The 23,135-nt window shown below is 51.4% G+C and overlaps 7 protein-coding genes across 7 annotated transcripts; 4 read left to right on the top strand and 3 right to left on the bottom strand.

Moving 5' to 3' along the window:
• Positions 1-1,537, top strand: VTN49DRAFT_1040 (uncharacterized protein; the record flags this gene model as incomplete). The annotated part of the gene is made up of 3 exons (XM_069408612.1): positions 1-51; positions 106-185; positions 235-1,537. 3 exons carry the CDS (start codon positions 1-3, stop codon positions 1,535-1,537), a joined length of 1,434 nt encoding a protein of 477 aa, XP_069270080.1.
• Positions 1,538-3,424: 1,887 nt separating this feature from the next.
• VTN49DRAFT_1039 (uncharacterized protein) lies at positions 3,425-4,998 on the top strand (the record flags this gene model as incomplete). The annotated part of the gene is made up of 3 exons (XM_069408610.1): positions 3,425-3,440; positions 3,518-4,530; positions 4,615-4,998. The coding sequence occupies 3 exons, from the start codon at positions 3,425-3,427 to the stop codon at positions 4,996-4,998; spliced, it is 1,413 nt and encodes a 470-aa protein (XP_069270079.1).
• Positions 4,999-7,876: 2,878 nt separating this feature from the next.
• VTN49DRAFT_1038 (uncharacterized protein) lies at positions 7,877-8,549 on the bottom strand (the record flags this gene model as incomplete). The annotated part of the gene is made up of 4 exons (XM_069408609.1): positions 7,877-7,984; positions 8,048-8,108; positions 8,169-8,225; positions 8,452-8,549. The coding sequence occupies 4 exons, from the start codon at positions 8,547-8,549 to the stop codon at positions 7,877-7,879; spliced, it is 324 nt and encodes a 107-aa protein (XP_069270078.1).
• Positions 8,550-9,874: 1,325 nt separating this feature from the next.
• On the top strand, positions 9,875-11,356 carry VTN49DRAFT_1037 (uncharacterized protein; the record flags this gene model as incomplete). Its single annotated transcript, XM_069408608.1, has 5 exons — positions 9,875-10,137; positions 10,199-10,524; positions 10,585-10,892; positions 10,946-11,108; positions 11,175-11,356. The coding sequence occupies 5 exons, from the start codon at positions 9,875-9,877 to the stop codon at positions 11,354-11,356; spliced, it is 1,242 nt and encodes a 413-aa protein (XP_069270077.1).
• Positions 11,357-12,339: 983 nt separating this feature from the next.
• Positions 12,340-15,364, top strand: VTN49DRAFT_1036 (uncharacterized protein; the record flags this gene model as incomplete). The annotated part of the gene is made up of 4 exons (XM_069408607.1): positions 12,340-12,372; positions 12,446-12,542; positions 12,596-12,682; positions 12,741-15,364. The coding sequence occupies 4 exons, from the start codon at positions 12,340-12,342 to the stop codon at positions 15,362-15,364; spliced, it is 2,841 nt and encodes a 946-aa protein (XP_069270076.1).
• A 46-nt stretch (positions 15,365-15,410) lies between these two features.
• Positions 15,411-15,896, bottom strand: VTN49DRAFT_1035 (uncharacterized protein; the record flags this gene model as incomplete). Its single annotated transcript, XM_069408606.1, has 1 exon — positions 15,411-15,896. One exon carries the CDS (start codon positions 15,894-15,896, stop codon positions 15,411-15,413), a length of 486 nt encoding a protein of 161 aa, XP_069270075.1.
• Positions 15,897-16,376: 480 nt separating this feature from the next.
• VTN49DRAFT_1034 (uncharacterized protein) lies at positions 16,377-21,756 on the bottom strand (the record flags this gene model as incomplete). Its single annotated transcript, XM_069408605.1, has 4 exons — positions 16,377-16,474; positions 16,535-17,781; positions 17,836-21,417; positions 21,473-21,756. The coding sequence occupies 4 exons, from the start codon at positions 21,754-21,756 to the stop codon at positions 16,377-16,379; spliced, it is 5,211 nt and encodes a 1,736-aa protein (XP_069270074.1).
• Between the last annotated feature and the right edge of the window lie 1,379 nt (positions 21,757-23,135).

Here is a 23,135-nt window from a genome sequence, read left to right as displayed (position 1 = left end):
ATGGGCGCCCTTCTGTCGCTTCCGCTGATGGCGCTGCCAAGCGCCAGCACAGTACGTCTATTCCAGCGTTCCCGCAATATCCAAAGGGTGAGCTAACATGACCAGATCCTCTCTGTGGTGGCTTCGTGCTGCGGTGCCGCAACATGCTCGGCCGTCTGCACCGCTTGCGGAAAGTTTCGGAGCAGGTACGCATTGTTCCAGCGAGTGGAGAGGTGCAATATTAACAGACTACAGTATGGCAACAAGGATTGCCTACGCTTTCATCTTACTCATCAACTCGATCGCTTCCTGGCTCATGTTGACGCCTTGGGCGCTGGAGAAACTACAACACTTGACCCTCGATTACATGCAAATTCGCTGTGATGGAAAAGAGTGTTACGGTTGGGTTGCGGTGCACCGGATCAACTTCGGCCTCGGCTTGTTCCATCTGATCCTTTCACTCCTCCTTCTCGGTGTCAAATCGTCAAAGGACCCAAGAGCTGCACTACAAAATGGCTACTGGGGGCCCAAGATCCTCTTCTGGATCGGGTTTGTGGTCATGTCCTTCTTCATTCCGGAGGGCTTTTTCCTCGTATACGGCCATTACATTGCCTTCCTTGCAGCTATGCTATTCCTCCTCCTCGGTTTGATCCTTTTGGTGGATCTTGCGCACTCCTGGGCGGAATTGTGCTTGGATAAGATTGAAACGAGTGATTCGCGTTTGTGGCGGGGATTGTTGATCGGCTCCACGCTCGGAATGTACATCGCGTCCATCGTCATGACCGTTTTGATGTACGTTTTCTTCGCGGGAAAGGGATGTTCCATGAACCAGGCCGCGATCACCATCAACTTGCTCTTGTTCCTCATCGTTTCTTTCGTGTCCGTGCAACCTGCAGTTCAAGAGTACAATCCTCGCGCCGGCCTTGCTCAGGCCGCCATGGTCACTGCTTATTGTACCTATTTGACCATGTCCGCCGTCGCGATGGAGCCGGATGATCGCAACTGCAACCCACTCGCCCGCGCCCGGGGCACAAGAACGGCGACGATTGTTCTGGGTGCCATTGCCACCATGGCCACGATCGCCTACACGACCACCCGGGCGGCAACGCAAGGAATCGCGCTCGGCTCGAAGGGCGGCCACAAATACTCACCGTTGGGTACGGAGGAGAATGACCACGGACTGGTCACCCAGCAGCCCACATCTCGCCGGCAGATGCGCGCGGAGGCTCTCCGTGCCGCTGTGGAAAGCGGTAGTCTTCCCGCCAGTGCGCTTGATGAGAGCGACGATGAGGATGATGAGATCACCTCAAAGGATGACGAGCGAGGCTCCACGCAGTACAACTACTCCTTGTTCCATGTGATCTTCTTCTTGGCGACCACCTGGGTGGCTACACTGCTGACCCAGAACTTGGACCCAGAAACTCAGGGTGATTTTGCTGACGTTGGCCGGACGTACTGGGCGAGCTGGGTGAAAATCATCAGTGCGTGGACTTGCTACGCGATCTATCTGTGGACGTTGATTGCTCCAGTACTGATGCCTGATCGATTTGATTTCTGAGTTATCGTGTCTGGCGTTTAGGGGGTTTGTACATAACGTGGATCCTACCTGTCCGAATTTGCTTATGATTGCCATGCTTAATGTTGATTCTGTATATGACGTACCATCATGTTTAAAATGGAATTCTCACCAATGAAACTCCAAATGCACATGCTCCTTCTCCTGGGACAGAAAACCTGGAAAGAGTCCAGTCGTTTGCCACGGCCAGCTGATGGCAGTGTCGAAATTATCTCAGAGTTCTGCAGACTGAAATTGTCGAGTGCACTATGCCGTATGGTAAGAAGGCGCTCTGCAAAGCTTCTTCACCAATCGTTGACTTGCGATTGAACTTCAACAGCCCAATGGCATGCAGCTACCTGAGCGCAAGCGCTCGCGACAGGAGTAACTGTGTGCATCACATTACTGCGCAGCATTTCGGGGGACATTGGCTGATTGGTTGTTCACCAGGGCATTTTACCGCGATTGCAGTCTTCTTATTCGCTCCTTTTATAGCCTGGTTGCTGTACCATGCAGTGTTCTGTAAGGCTGAAGTGGAGTTGCAGCTATTCCGATGAAGGGAGGGCCTTGCTCTGCCTGGAAAGGCCTCAGGTATCGACCTGTGGTCATGACCATCGTGGTTCAGACATTCACTCCGTGCTTTTACTCGGTGATTGTCGATACCACTGGGCTCCGCACTCTTGACAGATCAGATCAAGCAAGTCCATGATGGCTTCGCAGGAGCCTCTCAAAATCCTCTCCCTTGGTACCGTGCCCATTGCCCTAAACTCAGTCAGGTTGGCTGACACTGATTGAGATGGCGGAGGAATTCGTGGTCTCTCGAGCCTTCTCATTCTTGAAGATATCATGGAGAAGATTCGCAATAAAACGGTCTTAAGCATGTCCCCCGACCATGTGAATACTTTGACGTAATTGGGGCCACAAGCACCGGAGGGTGGTGTTAACTTCACTCTTTACAATGCCTTCTTATGTTGATTGTATATCGCACAGTATCATTGCGATTATGCTTGGGAGACTCCGTATGACTGTCAATGAGTGCACACAAGCATACCGGGACTTCGCCAGGGAGGCGTTTAAACCGAAATATATAAGTGGAAATCAACTTTGAACACCCAGTTTTGGTCCGCATTCTCTGCTAGATGCCTTGAAGACGCAATAAAATCAACAGTCAGAAGATTCTGTACCGAAGAAGAATGCACAATTCGCCGGAACAGAAGCCACTCGACCGCCCGAACATGCCCTCATGAAAATATGCTTTTCCGTGACGGAACATGCACAAGGACGTAAGTCTAAAGACTGCACTAGAATCAATCATTAGCTTATACTTCATAGTGTGGTCTTAGCCATTACAAAGGACGGCGTTGATGCGACTCCAACCCTTTTCAGAACATACAATTCATCCACTGCTTTCGAGTCCTGCACCATCTGGCAGGTTGCACGGGCTACCTCAGCGGCCGTCGGTTTCTTCAAATCGATAAGACTTGGTCGAGATGATATTGAGTTTGTCGATGCTACTTTGGGTACAACAACCCGTGCGAAGTTTTGGTTCAGGAAGCTCGGAAGCAGTTTCCGGACCGCCAACAGTTGCGAATCTTGAGCATTGGCACGGGCCTTGGAGACGTTGTAACCATTGAAGACTCCAAATCATCGATCATCAATGCGTTGAGAAGAATGTCTACATCCTCAAAAAAAAAGTAGCCCGCAGTTTGTTCGATCGGTTTGATGACAACGAATACTTCAGATTCAATGTCGATCAAGGGCTGAAAGACATAACATTGTTGGACTGGGAAAAGACCAGCACGATCTCGGCGCACACACGCAACTATCTAGCTGAGAACGAAAGAGCTATTGAAGGATTCGTTGCCAGCCTCTTCATCAATACCGCCGCTAATGTGGATAGACGCATGTTAGCTACGAAACGCATCCAATTCGCTGTACCATTTGAGAGGAGCAAAAGTTTCGTCGGCCGAGAGTCAATTGTAGATCAGCTTCTTGCAACTGTTCCGCCCAGTGTGAACGCTGATTACTGTCAGAGAACGGCCATTGTAGGCCTGGGAGGCGTTGGAAAGACGCAGATTGCGCTAGAGATTGCCTTTCGGCTCCGCGAGAAGCACCCTGATTGCTCTGTTTTCTGGGTGCCTACCATAGATGTCGTCAGCTTCAAAAACGCCTACAGAGCCATCGGCCAGTTGCTGGAGATTGACGAGATCAATGACGATAAAGCAGGTATGGAGGAGATTGTAAAGACGGCTCTGAACCATGAGAGTACGGGCCGCTGGCTAATGATTGTCGACAATGCCGAAAATCCTGACCTTTTTTATGGCAGCACAAATCTTGCCGGCCATCTCCCGTTCAGCCAACAAGGCTCCCTGATTTTTACGTCGCGGAACCATGAGCTCATAGTGCAGCTCGGTGTTTCAGCGCCGAATATATTCGATGTCGGTAGTATGAGCGAGAAGGAGGGCTTCAATCTCTTAGAGAAACATCTGGCAAAGCACCAGATGCGCAGTCAGGAGGATACAGCAGAGCTTCTCGATTTTCTCGGATATCTGCGTCTCCCCATTAGACAAGCTTCGGCATATATGGCCAGGAAACAAATCTCGACAACAAATTATCTCGAGCTTTGCCGGTCGAGTGACAAAAATATTGTCGAGTTGCTGAGTAAGGACTTTGAAGACAGCCATCGATATAGGGAGGCCCAGAGCCCGATTACAGCGACGTGGCTCATCTCATTCTGCCAGATTGCGGACCATAATCCTCTCGCTGCTGAGTATTTGAAATTCATGTGCTTCTTGAACGAGAAAGCTATTCCACGATCTATCCTCCCTCAAGATGCTTCGACACTGGAGGCAGATGATGCCATCGGAACATTGAAGGGGTATGCTTTCATCACTGAAAGAGAGGTGTCGAACATGTATGATGTTCACCGACTGGTCCGACTGGCAATGATGAACTGGCTAGACAAGCAAGGGGAACTAGAAGAGTGGAGGGCAAAGGTAATACGGCGCCTTGAAGAAGCTTTTCCACTCCCTCTTCACAGCAATAGAGGGGAATGAATAGGCTACCTCCCGCATGCTCAGCACGTTCTCGAGCATGAAACAACTGCAACTAATGAAATGTCGGAACTTGAGTTCAAATTAGGTCGCGGCTCCGAGATATTGGGTCAGTATCGTCAAGCAGAGACGTTGCATCGGCGAGCATTGGAGGCGCGAGAAAAGTTGCTGGGATGTGATCATCCAAGCACTCTCGATAGCGTAGACAACCTGGGTACCGCGCTGAAATGTCTCGGACAGTGCAAAAAGGCAGAAGCAATGCATCGACGAGCGCTGGAGGGACAAGAGAAGGTGCTGGGGCGTGATCATCCGGACACTCTGGACACAATCAACAACCTGGGTCTCGTTTTCCAACATCAAGGACAGTATGATAAGGCTGAGACGATGTATCAACGAGCACTAGAGGGATGACAGAACGTGCTGGGGCCTGATCATCCGATAACCCTCGCCAGCGTCAACAACATGTCTCGGCTCCTCGAGAAGCAAATGATGAACAAAATAACCGGGTACATTCGTAGGAGTACCCGAAAGCTATCGCCATTCTAGGCCTACAACCATTCTGGGACCACGATGTTCATTTGAGATGTCAACATTGTGATAGGGTATATGAGTGCAAAATAGAAGAAATTGACCGCCTTGTGTAACCATTACCATGTTGGGCCGTCGAGGGCCACGGATACGTGATGAATAGTCAGCATAAAATCTGAATGGAGTTCGTGCGTAAAGAGAGGCAGCTTTTTGTACAGCTTCTCCGCTTTACTGTACAATATTCTTCGATTATTATCCTTGACCGTCCGGAAGTGAGCGATCGACTCTGGCTGTTCTTGGACCCTGGCCACTCCCTATGTGGACTGCATCGGATTTCATCGAAAAAAGTGTCCTACGCTGGCGAAGCCGTGAAGTTGGGGGAGCTTGTGCAACTCCGACTTCACTTATCTACTTGTTAGACTTACGATATGCCCGCACCCGAGGAGACCTATTTGGTAATGGTGCTTTCTATTGTATGCAGTCAACCCGAGAGCCGCAGACGTGGACTCAATCAACGACGAGTGCTTACTTGGATTGATGCCTGTCCCGCCCGCGGGTTGCCGAGATGCAGCTCACCCTACGTCAGAAGAGCCCAGGGTGTCCCCCGCAAAAACGGCCAATTGACTGATTGATAGCAGCCGTGCTATCCATGGTCCGGTTCAATTTTTCCAGTTTGGGGCCAATCCGCCGTAGTTGGTCATCGTGCGAGATTACGAACGAGGCGGCTGATCGGGTAAAGGGCGGTTTGGACATGCATCGCATGCATCACGCGCCTAACATACATGAAGTTCAACTATTCATTCAGAGTGCCAGGTTAGGCATGAATGGCAACACCGGACCAGTGGTAGATCTAGCCTTAATAGTATGAACTGCGTCTGCCAAGTATAATCTTAATTCGTCTTCCAATCGCCTGTCTTCGTGAACATGAGTCTGGGAATGGACTTGCATTAATTTCTTTGCGCTGCGCTTCTATGACGGCCTTCTTTTCTCGCCGTCCTTTCTCCCAGCTTGACCGTCTCCTGTCGCGGCTACTATGTGTGCCTTTGTCATTTGTTTTTCTTCTTCTCATCCGCGGAAAGTTGAGGAAGAAGTCCCCATATCATGTACGTGGAGGCGCTCGAACTTATTGCGTATCAGTTTGACTTCATTTAAACGAGCCGCAGAAGCATCAGGTGGTAGCAAATAAGGTAGATTCCGAACCTCCGGCATCAAGCATCAATGAGATCTTGAACGCATGGGAGGTTACTCTGCTGCAATCCCCGTAAAGGATCCTGCGAATCCGAACTCACAGACATCATCAGAACCTTGCTGCGGCCAATGGCACACACACTCTCTCGAGATAGACGCTCAGATATCTATTCTTCCACCTTTCCCTACACGGATAGTAATCTAATCCACGGGAGAGTCGATCATTGACATGCTGATCAAAAAAGCCGTCTGTGCTTGACGCACCATCATCTCGCGAACTTGCCCAACAACTACTAGGCCGGGTGCTGTAGCCCGTGCTTAAAAGGACGGATGATTCTCGCAGTGGCATGAAAACAGTTCAGTTCCTCCATTCATCCATAAGTTTTTCACTTGCGTATGCGAATCCAATCTGTCGAACAGTTGTACTTCGAAACTTGTTCAGTCTGTCGAACACTCAACATCCATTTCGATCAACATGTCGTCCGTCGTCCAGCGCTTTTACGAAATCGTCGGCAAAGTGACATTGGACCACGTCAGACAGTGGAATCCAAATGGAGATCAGTGGGTAGCAAGCATTGACAAAGTCGCAAATCAAGAGATCGTCGCGGTAAGAAATCTTCCATGAAGAAATTGAACTGCTTGAGGTCTGGGAAAGATGAGGCTGATGAACGACCAATGCTCCAAAGGATCCAAATGTCAGGAAAGTTAGGATTAAGTACGTCAGCCTTGCTTTGTAATTACCGCTTTCATTAGCTCATACGAAGCTCCTTTCCGTCAAGGGGTGCTAGAGCACACCGATCTCATAAGGATCCACTTGATCCTAAGGAAGTTATCTCGATACAAATCTTGGATGAATATGACGAATACATCAGGAGCCGGCATGTGCACGAAGATGGGACTAGCAAATAGGAACACATGAAGCATTTGGATTTCGGGGATTCATTATGAGAGCTACCATCATGAGGGATCATGCATGTTGCTACTATTACTGTTACAAGTGAGTACTCCGTACCGTTGGCACGGAGTTTTTAGGGGCAATGCGGTTGGAATTAAGGAACGGAAACAAAGCCCTAAAGTTCCTTATTTTCGGATAATTCCAATGCGCTATGCGTGCAAGGTCTGCTGTTTTACGAAGCTGTTGTCTTTGTGAATTTATTATGCTTTAGGATTCTTCGTCTGCCATCCGTTTGGTGCCGTTGGGCAACCTGCAGGCTGGGCAGCGTGTCTCTGTCTCTATCAACTTGTTAATCGGAAGTTGAATTGAGGTTCAGGATGCGTTCCGTCGGTATTCCGTACGAATAAAAACTACAGTGCGAAATTACTACCGTCTTTCGTACGGCGTTCCGTATCCGTGCCAGTGAGGATTCATCTGGTTGGTATATTTCTTCTTCCGTTCTTATTTACTGCATTCTGCAACCAACGAATGTAGCCCAAGTGATGTTGAATGGAAGGGAAATTAGTCCTTTGAAGTACGACTGGCCCGTGACCTCCGCCGTTTCTCTCAACTAGCTGGCTTATTTGTTTAGCATTTCCATGATTGGTAGACCGCTTCTTTGGAGGCTGTCAGCGAACTCTAAGGTGCAGATCCAGGGGGTGACCTGTCCATGGAATACAGCCGTCGTCCTGTGTCTGCGTCTCTTTGTGTCCACTTGAGGGTGATGTTGTTTGGTCTGATTTGGTACTGTGAAATGTTCGTTACCGTTCCCTTGAGTGCCCCGCACGTCGACCATGATCGCCTACATACAGTATCCCCCTTGTGCCTACACGTGGTGTTGTTTGCAAGGATCTGCTGACGTTCGTGGATTCTGGAAAAATCAGCGGGAAACTGGAGGTGAGAAGAGGTGGGGTTTGGCGTTGAACCTTACCTGTGACTGGTTATTTTGAGAGGATTTCCGGCCTGCAGCTTTAGCTGCCCATTCGGTCTGACAGAACTGCCTTTCAGCATCGAAGCTGAACCCAATCGCTCTAGGCACAAGCACGGCAGTACCAACTGCCCAGTCAGGCCGGTTTAGTCTCTAACTTGTGTACGGAACACTCCGTAATTAGAAGCAAAACGGGCACGAGTCGTTTTAGGTAGTGAGCTTGTCCAGAGCGGCTTGACCTACTCATGATGGCGATTCATAAAGAATCTCTAAGGAACCTACCTACCTCCAACAAAGTTTCCGAGGCTCCGAGAGAACCCCACGATTCCGCGACGAAACTGCACCAATCTGCATCCATTCTGACTTTCGGACCCTAGTGGGCATTTTGAAGCGGCCCTAATTTCTGGTGGCAGTGCTCGTCTGACTAGTGACTGCCCGAAGCAGTTAGCATTTGGCAATCGTGCTCTCCCGCTGACAGTAGTTCCCAAAGTGGCCCAATCAAGCCGCCTTCCACGGTTTCCGCAGTGCTGGCGTATCTCAGTTACAGCTAACTTATTCGAATGACACGAGTTTTCTGGATCGCACCTTGGTCTGAGCAACGCAGCCGAACAGACGATCGATCGTCCCATCGTTAAATACCTCCAATATGAACCGATAGCGGACGTCTTAACTCTTGCATATGCGTCGTCCAACGAGGGAAAAGCGGTGAAGAAATTAAAGAATGAACAGCTTTGGCCTTGGAATGTAAGAGATGGAGTCCCTTCGCTTTGCAAATACATCACTGTGGATGAGGAACGCACAGGACCTTTTCTGGGAACTCATGTCCAAGTGGCCACTCCAGATTGAGCCTACCTCTAAGCGAATAAATCGGTAATCCGTGCTTGCGCGAAGAGCAGTAACCAGGGGTTGCCAACGCCGTGTAATCGTGTCAGTGAACTCCTCTCCGTTACAGAAGTGATGATGTGAAGCAATGATATCAACCCGAGCGTGCAGGGCTGCATTTTGCATCAGACTAGTAGTGCAAGTGTGACCTCGGAATGCATATAACCTGTAACGATTCTTCCCGAAAAGTAGGGTTGCTCCAGGGCGAATATTTACCCGAGGACGCGGGACAGCTCACCAGGTGATTCAAGGACGTCGCAAAAGCATTCAATCACAGAGAATAGGTATATGTAGTCCCATGTCATGTGACATTTTGACTCGCCATCGCAAAAGGCATCATGACGTTTCGATAAATTGGCAGAATCCCGGCCTTCCGCGTTTGGCCGTCCACTCAAACGAGAGAACAAAGGATTACTTTCGCTTTAGATGATGATCCTGACGTAGTCGTTTGGTAGCACTGTGAAGTTTCTGACCGTATACACCGCAATTTGCACAGAAACGCCGTTCTTTGTCTCCGCGCATAACCGACGGATGCGGAGTGCATGCCGTAGCTACCGTTGTTGGCAGAAAGCGGAAACATGGTACAGCGGTGCATATCCGTATCGATGGAATGTAAGCATAGTTAAGCGGACAAGATTTCTGCATGAAATTCATGAAACGAGTGGGCGACTGTCTAGCCCAACGACCCTGAAGGAGCGGGATTTAATAATTATGGGCATGCTCCAGCCGGAAATAAGTACATGTATCAACCTTATCGTCGTGTTTGTTTCCGAGCACGGATCTGGGTGCAAACATTTTTTGACACTACGAGATTACATGCCCTCGTGATGTATAGTTATTTGATGAATCCTTTCTCTTTGCTCAGCCGGTTCTTCAGGCGAGCGCCATCTCCCCCGAGGGAAATTAAGGAGCCCTCCGACTTTCCCGTGCTCGACCCTGAAACCACGATTGAGGAGGAACGTATGCCGGCATATGATCAGGGGCGTTATTATCCGGTCAAACTGGGAGAAGTGTTCAATTCCAGATACCAGGTTCTCAGCAAATTGGGCTATGGAGCGAATTCGACCGTTTGGTTTTGCCGCGATCTAGAGTAACTACATGCCTCTTCCAACTCTGCTCAGAACTGAATGAGGGAAAACTAACTTGACAAGAAAGCGTCGATATGTCGCCCTCAAGATCTACATCAGCAGTTCCAAAGAGAACCAGGAGGTGCGCGTCTTGGAACATCTGTCGAAAATCAGATCGCGCCATCCCGGCAGCAATCTTATCCGCAAAATGACTGATAGATTCGAACTCAAAGGACCCCGGGGTTCAATTCATCAATGCATTGTTCATGAACCCCTTTTGACGAGCCTTTTGCATTTCCAAGCGACATTGGATCCCCCTAACCTTCCGGAAAACTTGCTGAAGGGAGCTCTACAGCAGCTATTGCAAGCCCTTGATTTCTTACATTCGGAAGCGCATGTGATACATACTGGTCAGTGAGAAACTTCCTTTTCAGTCGTCAATTGAATCGCGACTCTAATATCCAGCCTAGATATCCAAGCAAAGAACATCCTTATTTCCGCGAAGGATGATTCGATCTTTCGAGAATGGGATGAAAATGAAACTTCTAATCCAAGTCCGCGAAAGATCACTGAAACACACGCTACTTACCAATCGCGGCCATTCCGTCGTAAGATGGGCTGGCATGGTTACGGAGTACCGCTGCTCGCGGACTTTGGAGAGGCGCGTTTGGGTGATGAGCATGAAGGCCTCATCCAGCCGGATATTTATCGTGCTCCAGAGGTGATCCTGGGTTCCCGATGGACTGCCAAAGTGGACATTTGGAATGTCGGAGTGATGGTAGATGCCCTCCATCTCATTCACAGTATACCGATGCTAATCGAGACCTCAAGATCTGGGATCTCTTTGAGGATCACCATCTCTTCGATGGCAGAGGTCCCGACGGTCAGCATTCGGATGGCCAACTTCTCGCTGAGATGATAGCAATGATCGGGCCCCCATCAATCGATTTTCTTCTCAAATGTCCCAACAGCCAAAAGTACTGGGACGACTCAGGTATATTCTGATATTGCCGGGAAGTCTTTCGTGTTCTGCAACTGATCTTTGTTTCCTGCCTACCAGGGCAATGGATAGGGTCGGAGGAAATTCCAGACATTTCACTGGAGGACTCGGAGGTGTATCTTGAAGGCGACAACAAAGAGATGTTCCTGAAATTCGTCAGGAGAATGCTGCGGTGGGATCCAGAAGAGAGACCGACCGCCCGTGATCTTCTGACAGATCCTTGGTTGACCGGCAGTAGGTGATATATTGCGGTCTCTCACGGCGTCAGGAGAGCAATCTATCCCTGTGTACTGCTCCTCTCTGCGTGTCTTCTGTCAGGGAGTTCCTTCGTCTATGATTTCTCCCTGGACGTCTATTGCCTGTCGAGCGGAGAGTTTTGCCACATAGGTTTCCATCTGGCAAAGGACTTCAAATGCCGTACCGGCATCCAGACGTGCCAGACACATTAACCTGACTGTAGATACCAGCAGGAAGGAGAAATACCCTTGGAGTGTGGATTCACCCAGAAGGGCCTCTTATTTCCTAGTCCTCCGCGATTGACACTACGGACGCAGTAATTAATCCTCATGAAGCAACTTTGGTTGGTTTTTCGAGTCTAACACTCAGTTTCTCAGAACATGCAACGGCCACTGGCGGCCTGCGATTAAGATGGGCCAATGCGGAGTCCCCACTACGGGATTTCATAAAGAGTGCTACAGTGCTTGATTCACACACTTTGGTCGCCTTTGTCGCCTTGAAAGCTTTGCTGCTTGCAGAGGGCTTATTTGTTGTGTAATGGCAGACAGTTGTACTCCGTGCAGTATTTTAATTAGTTATAAATTATTGAATAACCATTTCATAATTTATAATCTAAATCATGTATTTGTCGACAGTAGTTCTGCCGAAGGAGAGAATACACTTCTTTGAGGCTCTCGATCTCCCCAAAGATTTGACAGACAAAAAAAATACTCCGTACATAGAAGATATCAAAATCCACGGTGAAAGATAATGCAGGAATGAGTGTAAGTAATCCGGTTTCAGCTCTGATAAGTAGGTTAAATGACTGGCTGAACCGATTAAGTTACGTTTTGTTATTGTTAGGCTAACTTACCATTGTAGGTTAGATCGAACTTAGATATGTTCCATATCTGGTATCTAACGTACGGACCAGGACTGAGTTCGCGGAATGACGCGAGAACCGCGTTGAGCCGCGCAGTTTGGACAGAACCACCGCGATGGGATGACAATGGCCACCATCAAGCCCATCGAGGCTCGTTCGGTATGCTTTGGATGATATTCGGCGCGGATTGCTGCATTTTGAATTTCCATTCTGACAGGGAATAATCCTACAGGTTCATCAGATTCAATCTGGTCAAGTCATTGTTGACCTATGCTCTGTGGTAAAGGAGCTTGTTGAAAACAGTTTGGATGCTGGAGCTACATCTATTGGTAGAGCTTGACTAAAGACCCCTTGATCTGAGCCAGCTGACCGTGGTAAACAGAGGTACGGTTCAAGAATAACGGGCTGGACTCGATCGAAGTACAAGACAATGGGACCGGTATCTCGCCTGAGAACTATGAGACAGTTGGTATGCTCGAATAGCTTCATTCCGTGATTGTAGATAGATGCTGATGAGATATATGCAGCGCTTAAGCATTATACCTCGAAGCTCTCAACCTATGACGACCTGTCGACCCTGACGACGTTTGGATTTCGTGGCGAAGCGCTCTCGTCGCTATGTGCACTTGCAGATTTTTCGATTGTAACTGCGCAGGAAGGCCAAGCCCCCAAGGCGACCAAGTTGGAGTTTGAAACATCGGGAAAGCTAAAGAAGACGAGTGTGGTGGCTGGACAAAAAGGTACCACGGCCACTGTGGGAGCTCTATTTAGCCGACTTCCCGTTCGGCGGAAGGAGCTAGAGAAGAATATCAAGCGTGAGTACGGAAAAGTACTCAACCTACTTCATGCGTACGCGTGTATCAGCACTGGTGTGCGGTTCAATGTCCGCAACACCGTCGGCAAGGCTAAAAATGTCATCGTCTTCTCAACAAAGGCGAATGCGACAACGAGGGAAAATATTGCCAACGTCTACGGCGCGAAGATACTGTCTTCTTTGATTCCGCTTGAGCTGCAGCTCGAGTTCGAGCCATCGGCAGCTGGGCGTAGGCTTGGTCGTGAGCTCAACAAGATCCGGGTCAGTGGGCATGTCTCACGGCCTGTCGTCGGAGAGGGGCGGCAAGCACCGGACAGACAGATGTTCTTTGTTAATTCACGACCATGCGGCCTGCCACAGATTGCGAAAGCTTTCAATGAGGTCTACAAATCATTCAACGTGACGCAGTCTCCCTTTGTTTTTGCCGACTTTAAAATGGACACTAATGCGTACGATGTTAATGTGTCGCCCGACAAACGTACAATTTTGCTCCACGACGCGGCCGCTTTGATCGAGTCGCTAAAAGAGGCTCTAAACGATCTGTTCCAAAATGCTGAGCAGACCGTCCCACAAATGGCCTTGACGGGACCGAGGTCGCAGAGTATCATTGAACAGCATATGAAAGTGTCTGAACAGAGCCAGGAATCCGAGGACATGAAGGAAGCCACGCAATCGGATGCTGAATCGTCTGCAAATACTGATGAAGGAAGCCAGATGTCGGTAGAAGCAGAACCCGCAAGTGAGCCATATCATCAGCATGATTCGACGCAGTCGAGTGTTGAGCAGGTCCCAGAAGTTGAAAAGAACCGTGACATTGAATCTGCAAGCCAGGAAATTGTAGATATGGAAGATGAACATGCCACAAGAACCTTCGAGCGGCAAGTTACCAGCAGCCAACCGAGTGTTGACGAGGTCGAGGAACCAATACCGGCAGTCGTGGCATCGTCGCAGGACGAGAAGCCCAACGTGATCCAGAATGCATTTGATCGGATGCGCTTCCGCCGTCAACCTGCCGAAGTCTCCATCACCGTAGGGGATCGAACGGTGACGTCTGTCGTCGGGTCAGGTCCTCCGAAGAAAAGATCTTATGAGGCGACGTCACCGGTGAAAGAGAGGCAGACAAAACGGCGCATACACGGCCCCCCGCAGCCGAGTGCCTTCAGTCTCCGAGCGTTTGCCGCACCCGGAACGCAGCAAGAAGAGGAGTCGGACGCTGCGGAAGAAGCAAGCGATGGTGAAAGGGCGGAGTCTATGGAGTCGACTGAAGACTCAGATGTAGAAAACGAAGAAGTAGGGAAGGAGGAAGGGGGTGAGGATGGCCATGAAGAGGACGCTGAGAAAGAGGAAGAGCCTCACGAAGAATACATTGACGAAAAGGAAAAAAAGGCACAAGATGAAGCTAACGTGCAAGAGCTGATCAGGGAGGCCGAAGAAACGGCACTTCCACTCGAGAGCCAGGAGGTCCGAGCCAAGAACCTGACCAAAGGGCAAATAGGCCGACGGGACTCTACAACGCATTTGGCTGCCAAACTCAACGGATCGATATCGCGGATACAAAGTCAGATGCAAGCAATCGAGGCCGGCCTCCAGCAATACTGCCAAAAGCCGCGAAAGAATAAGCAGCCGGCGGACCTGCAGGATAAGACTGGAGAGGAGCGGCTCACATTGACCGTGAACAAGGGAGACTTTTCGCGCATGCGAATCACAGGACAGTTCAACCTGGGCTTCATTTTAGCAACACGACCTGGTGGAGACTCCTCGGGAGACGAGCTATTCATCATCGACCAGCACGCATCAGACGAAAAGTACAACTTTGAACGTCTGCAGGCGGAAACGGAGCTACAACATCAACGGCTCGTGCAACCGAGGACGCTGGAGCTCACGGCCGTGGAGGAGGAGATCGTGATTGAGAACCTGCGGATTTTTGAAAAGAATGGGTTCCGAATCTCTGTGGACAACAGCGGCGAGGAGCCGATCGGGCGACGATGCAAGCTGACTGCCCTACCGGTGAGCCGGGAGGTTGTTTTCGATACACGGGATCTCGAAGAGCTGATTGCAATGCTTGGAGAAAGCCCTCCCAGCGCAACCAGCGACTTCATCCCGCGCCCGAGCAAAGTCCGCCGCCTCTTCGCCATGCGCGCCTGTCGCTCCAGCACCATGATCGGCAAAACCCTTACGACAACGCAAATGGAACGCATTGTCCGACACATGGGCACGATCGACAAACCATGGAACTGTCCACACGGACGACCTACAATGCGCCACCTCATGACATTGGACGAATGGGACGAAAAATACAACGAATACAATCAACCCAAAATAACAAACCTAACCTAATCAAAAACAACCACCCTGTACATAACATACATGTACACACACCCGCTCAATCCGAGTCATCACGACCACCACCCTCCGCCAACTTAATCGTCTCCTCCACAACCAACAAATCCCGCTCAATCATCTCCGCCCAATTCTGCAAATCCCCCAATTCCTTTAACCCCTTTGTCGTCTCATCAACAAACTGCCGCTGCCATTGATCATTCTGTCGCGCCAAGTCCGCAGTCGTCTGCGCAAGTCTTTCCTCCTGCTGCGCCAACGCATGCGCGTTGGCGTGGATATCCGCCGCGCGTGTCCGTAACGGAGCGGAGAGATTAGTGCCGATACTGTGCAAGCTGGCGGTAAACGCGGCGAGGGCTTCCGAGGTGCGCTTCTCTTTATTATCTTCGTCTCTGTTGTCTCTGAATCTGTTCGTGGCCGCTGCTGTGGTGGTGGTGTTGCTGATGGCGGTGAAGGCGGTGGTGCTTGTGGTGGGACTGGGTGTTTGGTCGTGTTGATGGTGTGGGTTTGGGCTTCCGGGTTGGGATGCCATCTTTTTCTTCTTATTTTTGTACGTAGATGTGGAAAATCTGAGGTTGAAGTCTTGTACTAAATAGGAGAGTCTTTTCTTGATGATAATATGATTAAATCAGCTCATGCACATTACGAACTCCAACTGCGGGGTGCATGCAGATGATTCAAATGAGCAGAGCTAGGGTTCATAATCCATCACGTGAAATATATAAAACCTACCCCAGCCCTCCAGTCCATATCCGTATCCCCCCAATATGTAGCCAATTCGAGAAGAAGTGAAACATATTTGGTCTGATTAATTACATCGGTAGCTACTATATAATGTATGCATCAATCGCTCACAATCAGATCAGATCAAGCATCAACAGAGAAAATAAACAACATAACCACGCCATTCCCAACATCCCGTCAACTCCAGTCAATCAGATCAGATGGATAAAACATCAATGCAAAGTCGAGATGTGCATCGTGTTTACAACAACAGATGGGAAATTATGTTTTACATGTTGGCGAGTTCTTGATCGATCTGTCGGTCGACAAATGCTCGACGTTCACCGACGAGTTCTGTCTGCAGACGTTGTTCGACGAGTGCACGGACTGCGGATCATAAAAGTCAGCGATGATGAAGGACGGAAAGAGGGGAAAATGGAGACATACCTTGCTTCTTGGTAACGTTTTCGAGATCAACATCCGACAACACTTGCCGGATTGCTTCAGTGATGGTGGCGTCATCCGGTCCACCGGCGCCACGGAGATCGAGCATGCCGCTAACGGGCCGCGACACAGCCGGGTTGAGAGGACTGCGAGACTGACGGCGCGCGCCGAGCAGGTTGTCGGAGCTCTGCAGTGGCATGCTAAGCCGGCTCGCGTTACCTGCGTGATCTTGGAAGTGGCTCAGGTTGCCCATGGACATGTGTCGCTGCTGCGCACCGCCGAGGGGCGCGTCAGTAAACGTCGACATGCGGCTCTGGTTGTATGGCGAAGGCGACTGGGGTGGCGGCATGTACGAAGTTCGACCCGGGCCGTGGAGACCGGTCAACACCGTTGACGCAGGCCGCACGGACGAGTAGTTGGAGCGAATGTCGTCCATCTCCATGCCCATGTCCTCATAGCCGCCCGTGTACATCTTCTCTGCATAGCCGCCGCCGTTTCCACGTCGGCCGGGCAATCCGTTGGCCAGGGCGTAGTCGTCCCACCGCTGTAGAGGAATGCTGCGCGGGTCGAAACCTTCGTCCTCGACGGCGACAACTTTCTTGTCACCCTTCTCGCCAATAACCACACGTGTGTTGCCCCACGTGAAGTTGTCCTGATTCCAGAACGAGTACAGCGGCAAGACGAAGGCGTAGATCGGGTAAGCCATCAGGTAGAGGATCATCCATCCGATGTGCTGCCACTGCCGCTTGAGGATGAAGATCAACGCTTGCAAACCGTACACAGCCGCCAACATCGCAAGCGAAATCGTCGGAAACGGTCCGGTCTTCGACGCCACCAGGTAAATCAGGTACACAAGGTACACGCACGTCGCCGGCAGAATGATGGTTCCCAGCAAATCAACGATGACCACAAACCGCATGCTGAAGCAGCAGAAGCCGCACAGATCTTTGAGCGCTGCCAACTCCACCAGGTTGTGAATCGTCGAGTTGATCCACCGACGCCGTTGCGACAACAACACGCTCCAAGTCTCGGGCGCCGCAGTGCTGGCATAAGCGTCGGGGACGAACTTGTACGACATGTTGGGGAAGTGCTTGGTCATCAGCGTCGTCAGGTAACGATCTTCACCCAGCGACAGCAGGTTCTTCTTATGCAGTGTATCCACGTCGCCATCGGAGTACTCATTGATGACCTTGTCCGAAATGATCAACGGACGCCCTCTGTCCGCTGTGCGAAGACGGTACATGCAGAAACTGTCAAAGTTAGCAAGAAAAAGAGAGAATATATATAAATAAGAATCAGCTTACCATCCCGGAAGACAAGTGACACTTCCAAAGAGCGACTCAAAGGCCTTGGCCAGATGGTGCGAAATGTAGTACTCGTACACCTGAATCATGGTCCACCAGCTCCGCTCTTCGTTCTGCAAACTCGTCTCGCCGCAGATACCAGCAATCTTGGAATCGTTGGCGCAGGCGGCCACCAGTCGGTTGAGCGAATCCTCTTTGAGACTCGTGTCGGCATCGACCATCAGCAGGTACTCGTACAGCTCCGGGTCGACGCCAATCACGTTGTTGATCTGATGGAACATCTCCAGCTCGAGCGGCGACATTGGAGCACGATGATGCACACGGTTGAGGAAGTTGAGGAGCAACACCTGCGAGTCGCGCTTCCCACGGTTCCCTGGCTTCGACTTGGACTGCTCCGACTGTTTGCCCACTTTGACGACAACGATGTACGGCACCACGTTGCCCTCGTATTCGTACAGACCCGAATACACCTTGCCGTAGTTGAGCTGATCGCTGCCTTGCCCGATCGACTTGAACGGCAGCGCGGGAGGATCAACCTTGGGGTCCACGCCGAGAATGTCCAGCACGATCTTGGGCGTCGGCCGGTCATTGCCACGTCCGACAATAACGCCGTCGCAGATGACGCAGATCAATTTGCGCTTGTTGTCATACTGGAGCGCCGTGAGGGAGTCCAACGCTTTACGAAGCTGGTCTTCACCTTCAGTATACGCGGGTACCTGGCAGATGACAAACTTGTCCTGCGGAGCCGGACGCCGCTTGGAGCCCAACTGCAGAGCCGCCAGGAACTTGATGAGGATCACGGCACCAATGAGCAAGGAGAACGAGAGTAGAATCCAATTGTTGACGGTACATCGAGGAGTTTCGCGGAAGTCCGTTTTGCCAACGTAAAACACGTTCTCCATACAGTTCAGGGCGTTCTTGAACTGGGGCGATTCCTGCCATTTGTCCGTGATATCTTGGCCCATGTTGTTCTTGACCAGGTCCGTCACACCCTTGGGCAGATAATCGTAGGATTCGAGGTTGTTCATCTGCTTCAGCGTGTAGAAGTAGTCGGTCAGATCATAAACGCGATCGCGGATAATGACCCAGTACCGATTGTCCTCATCGGCTTGCTTCCGGATCTCACCCTTCGACCACACAAGGTCGCCCTTGTAGAATTGCTGCATGAAAGGCAAAAACCGGTCGGGGTACCAATTGATGTCATGCAGCTTGGAGCTGCGGTCGGCCTGCTGGAAGGGGCCGCTGTAGTGGATCGCCTGCTGGTAAGGAGTTGCACTCGAGTCGTTGTGCCGGAGCACGATCGACTCATCCGTGACGAGGCCAGGGCAACCAACGGTCAAAGGCACCGGGAAGTACGGATCCAGAATCTTGCCGCCAAACTGCTCCATGTTGGCCGCAGACGTCTCGATATTGGAATCACTGTGCTGGGTACGCCAGAACCGGGTGATATCGTAGACCACACCGCGGACACTCACGTAAAAGTCGTTGTCGCCTTGGTGGTAGCTGAGCTCCCTTTCGTTCCAGGCCTTATCCTTGTTGGGACAGAGCAGGTTGCCGAATACGACAATGTAAAAGACCACAACGGCGTTAAACAGGACGATCAAGAGGACCAAAACAAACTTTTCCCGCCACGCCATCCGGACGTCCGGTCGTTTCATGCGGCCGACGTACCGGAGCAGAAAGGACGGAATCCAGAACGTCAGTGCCCACACAAAACTGACCCAGTACCGCCGGCCAGCGCTGATCTGCTTCTTCTCGACATGCTTGTTTTCACCAAATTCCGGATCCTGCAGACGGCGCAGTTCCTCTGCATAGTAGGCATCATCTGCCTTGTTAGCATCACCCTTGGGACCCAAGCCATAGTCACCGTTCGACTGCAACGTCTGCGGGACGGTTCCGGCAATAGAGCGAGTCATGCCAGGACCCATAGAGCCCGGTCGGTTGATAAGATTCTCCCGACTTCCGCGCATGCTCGCAGAGTCGCCCATTGGAGGGAAGAAGCCGGAGCCATTGGGATATGGAGACGACGATGAGTATCCGGACTCGAATGGATTGTTGTTGGCCGGCATGAAGGGGTTTGCATCAGGTTTCAGGTCCAGCTGGGTCTCCGACTCCCACCAGGCCCCTTCTCGCATCCAGATCCGCTCGTGGCCAATGACGACGTCGCCGTTGCTCCATCCCCGTTCGAGAATCCAGCTTTCCACGCCGTCTCTGCCGTCCTTGCATCCGAGACGCGAATACCGCTGCACAAACTCGTCAATGTCAAAGTCGGCGGTGTAGTCGAGCTGCTTGTGCCTGCGGTTTGCCCATTCGGGAAGTCTCCAATCGCGCAGCTGGCGCGAGACTGTGCCGGCGGACCACGCGGACGTCGGAGTTGGGAGGTTAGCGATGACCTCCGGAGAGTCATCGGTTGGATGAATAGCAAGATGGTACCAGACCCGACTCCGCGCCAGAAGTGCAGGAAGTTCAAAGCGGCCTTTCCGGCCAAGTGTGATACCTTCATTTTCATCCTGGAAGAGGATCGTACGCAGGAAAGCTCCCGATTCCACCTCCACACCGACCTTTTCCAGCACGCCTTGCCGCTTATCGTTGGCGTGCTCCCGCTCCCGCCATGCGGCGCCAGTGGTAATGCCGAGATCTGCTTCCACTTCAGCGACCGCATTCCGCATGTCATTGATGACCGATTGGCTGACGGACGGCAGGTCGACACCGTCTTCTTTCATTTCCGCATTGATGCCAAGGCTGTCGTCGAACACGCCGCGCAGCGCGACTGCCTTTCCAAGAGGAGGGCTCGGGATGTCGACGACCGTCAGGCTGACGGTATCTCCAGAGTCGTCGTCGCCCTGGGTCTGGCGGAGCTCATTTGCAATGGCCTCGTTGGCTTTTTGGATGACAAAGTCGACCAATGCTTCAAAAATCCCAGCGGCAAGGACCTGCCGCTCATCCGTGGAGCAGTTCTTCAGTAGCACATCTGGCTCTATGCCTAGAAGCTCTCCGGCCTCCTCGCACACCTCTTCGAGGTCTTCCTGGTCGACCAGAAATCCGAGCGTGTTGCCCAGCTTCACGAGGCCGGCCAAGACGGAGATCAGGCCGCGCTGCAAGGCGCCCTTAATGCCAATGGCCTTCAGAGCTGCTCGGAAATCCTCTGCCGCGGCAGCATCGTCGGCGGTTGGCAGATATGATGGGGGCGTGTAGGTACCAGACTTGTTGAGAAGGGCGTAGGCGGAGGGATCCTTGAGGGCGAGATACTCCCGCTCAGCCTGGCTCGCCGACGCATTGAACAGGTAGTAAAAGACATCGACAGCGCGGAAACCAGCCTCCGCTGGGATATCGAGCAACGCACGGGTGGTATTGATGCCGGACGTGGAGAGGGCAATCGTGATGCTCGTGATGGTACCCTGGAGAGTGGCAGTGTAGGATACGGCCAGTGACGAGTAGAGACTGTATGATGGGTTGAAAGGGGTCACGGCACTAACAAAGGGACGGATGGCCGTCAACGCCGTAAACAAGATCTCCGGCGTCGGCAGTGGGAGGGCAGAGAGAAACGGGGCCAGAAGCGACGGCGTTGACCGATGCAAGGAGCTTGATTGTACGGTTAGCTTGCTGACCACGCGCCGGCTCAACGTGGAAGACTCACCCTAGTACGACGCAACCATCCTCCGCTCTTCGGCTCGCATGCTGCCATGCTCGCTCGGCCAGCTCTTTGTCTACGGTAGCGCTGGACGTGTTGTCGGCACTCGGCTGCGAGGCGGTGACCCAGGTGTTGACCACGAGGCTCGTGCCCGACTCTAGAGGGTACGGCTGGCTGTTGGTGTAGAAGGTATGGAGGCCATTGAGCAGCGTGGTGGTCGACACCTGGGACGGCTGTTTGCCGCCCCCGGCGGCCGACAAGGTGGAATACACCGAATGGCGATTCGACATGGTCGAGGGGATGGTATGTGGGGGGTTGGCGGAGTAAAAGACGAAAGAGAACGATCGATCAGGACATGAGCCGACTGATTCTTCTGTTCTCTGTTCTTTTGTCCCCTTGAAACCGGCGTTATCGCAGGCTGATGGTCTTGGAAAGGCGATTTACGGGGTCAACAAACAGACTGGCAGCGCATCAAGGGGGGAGAAGCACCGCAGGGGATCGAGAAGCGGACCAAAACAGTAAACGAGCGTCAAAAGAAAGTCTGAACCGAAATGAACAAGACACAACAACACAAGCGATTGACTGAAGTTGCGGTTCTTCTCAATTTCGCCGTGAACGGAGAGGCTGATCGAAGAAGATGGACGATGGAGACTGGAATGGGCCGTGGTTCTGTAACGTTGTATCGTAACGTTAAGACAATACCGTAATTACCGGGCTGATCCATCGGCCATTCCGCATGATCTGCACGTTGCATGTGGTTTCTCTTCTCTTACTAGAGGTAAGAGGCCTGCTCAGCACGCATCAGCTGGCCTCAGTCGTATTCGTTCCTGCGCAGTCAAGTACATCTGTACGGCGTAACTCTGCTGTTATTTTTTCATGTTTCTAATGGAACATTTTTCGTGTGATCTCCTACTCCCTCGGTCCGTTTCTAAATCGGGATTGTCCCTGAGACGCTGAGCGCTTCAGCCTATCAGACGCTGCAGGTCATGTGACATGATTACTAAGTCCCTTGCAGATCAACCGATAGTCTGATCGACCGATTCCTTGGCCAGACTCCAGGGAGCATTCCCTGCCCGGAAAAGGACCACGCTTGATGCCTGAGGCCTTCACCAGTCGACCCCTGGCCTGTTTACGATCTGTCTGCCGTCCGGTTCATACAAATCTTCCCAGGCTCCATGGACTACTTACAAGATAGTTTACAAGATAGTTGATTGAGGGCATACACACAGCTTCAGCTCTGCCAAATTTGATCTGGACAAGACTGTACACTCCGCACGCCAGCCAAGGCGGCTGAAGTGGCGGGTTGCTGGAGCTTGAACCGAGATCCTCCCTATCGATAAGAAATCTTGTTGCTTGTTTCGGGCGCAGGCTGGGGCCCTGGAATCATTTTCTGAGTCAATCTCCATCGGGCTACGAGGTTGTTTTACTCAGATCTCCAATCTTTGCGGTGGTGGTGGACAATCTGTATGCCAGACTCGTCGCTCCATGTTGCTGCCACTCTGGCACATGTTTTTGAAGCAAATAAGCAGTGGCCAATCATGGGCCACAAACCTAAATATAGAAGGTTCCAATGCCAACACAGCACGTCCTCATTGGTCCGGTCTCACCCTTCCCCGATCCCTGGCCGGCCACCACTGCCAAGCATACTGATTGGTTTTTCGCGCAAACA

Source organism: Thermomyces lanuginosus (assembly GCF_041956635.1).
Source record: "Thermomyces lanuginosus strain ATCC 200065 unplaced genomic scaffold VTN49scaffold_22, whole genome shotgun sequence".
Classification (NCBI taxonomy): domain Eukaryota; kingdom Fungi; phylum Ascomycota; class Eurotiomycetes; order Eurotiales; family Trichocomaceae; genus Thermomyces; species Thermomyces lanuginosus.
The sequence above is the reverse complement of the archived record's forward strand: the minus strand, read 5'-3'. Positions and strand labels throughout refer to the sequence as shown.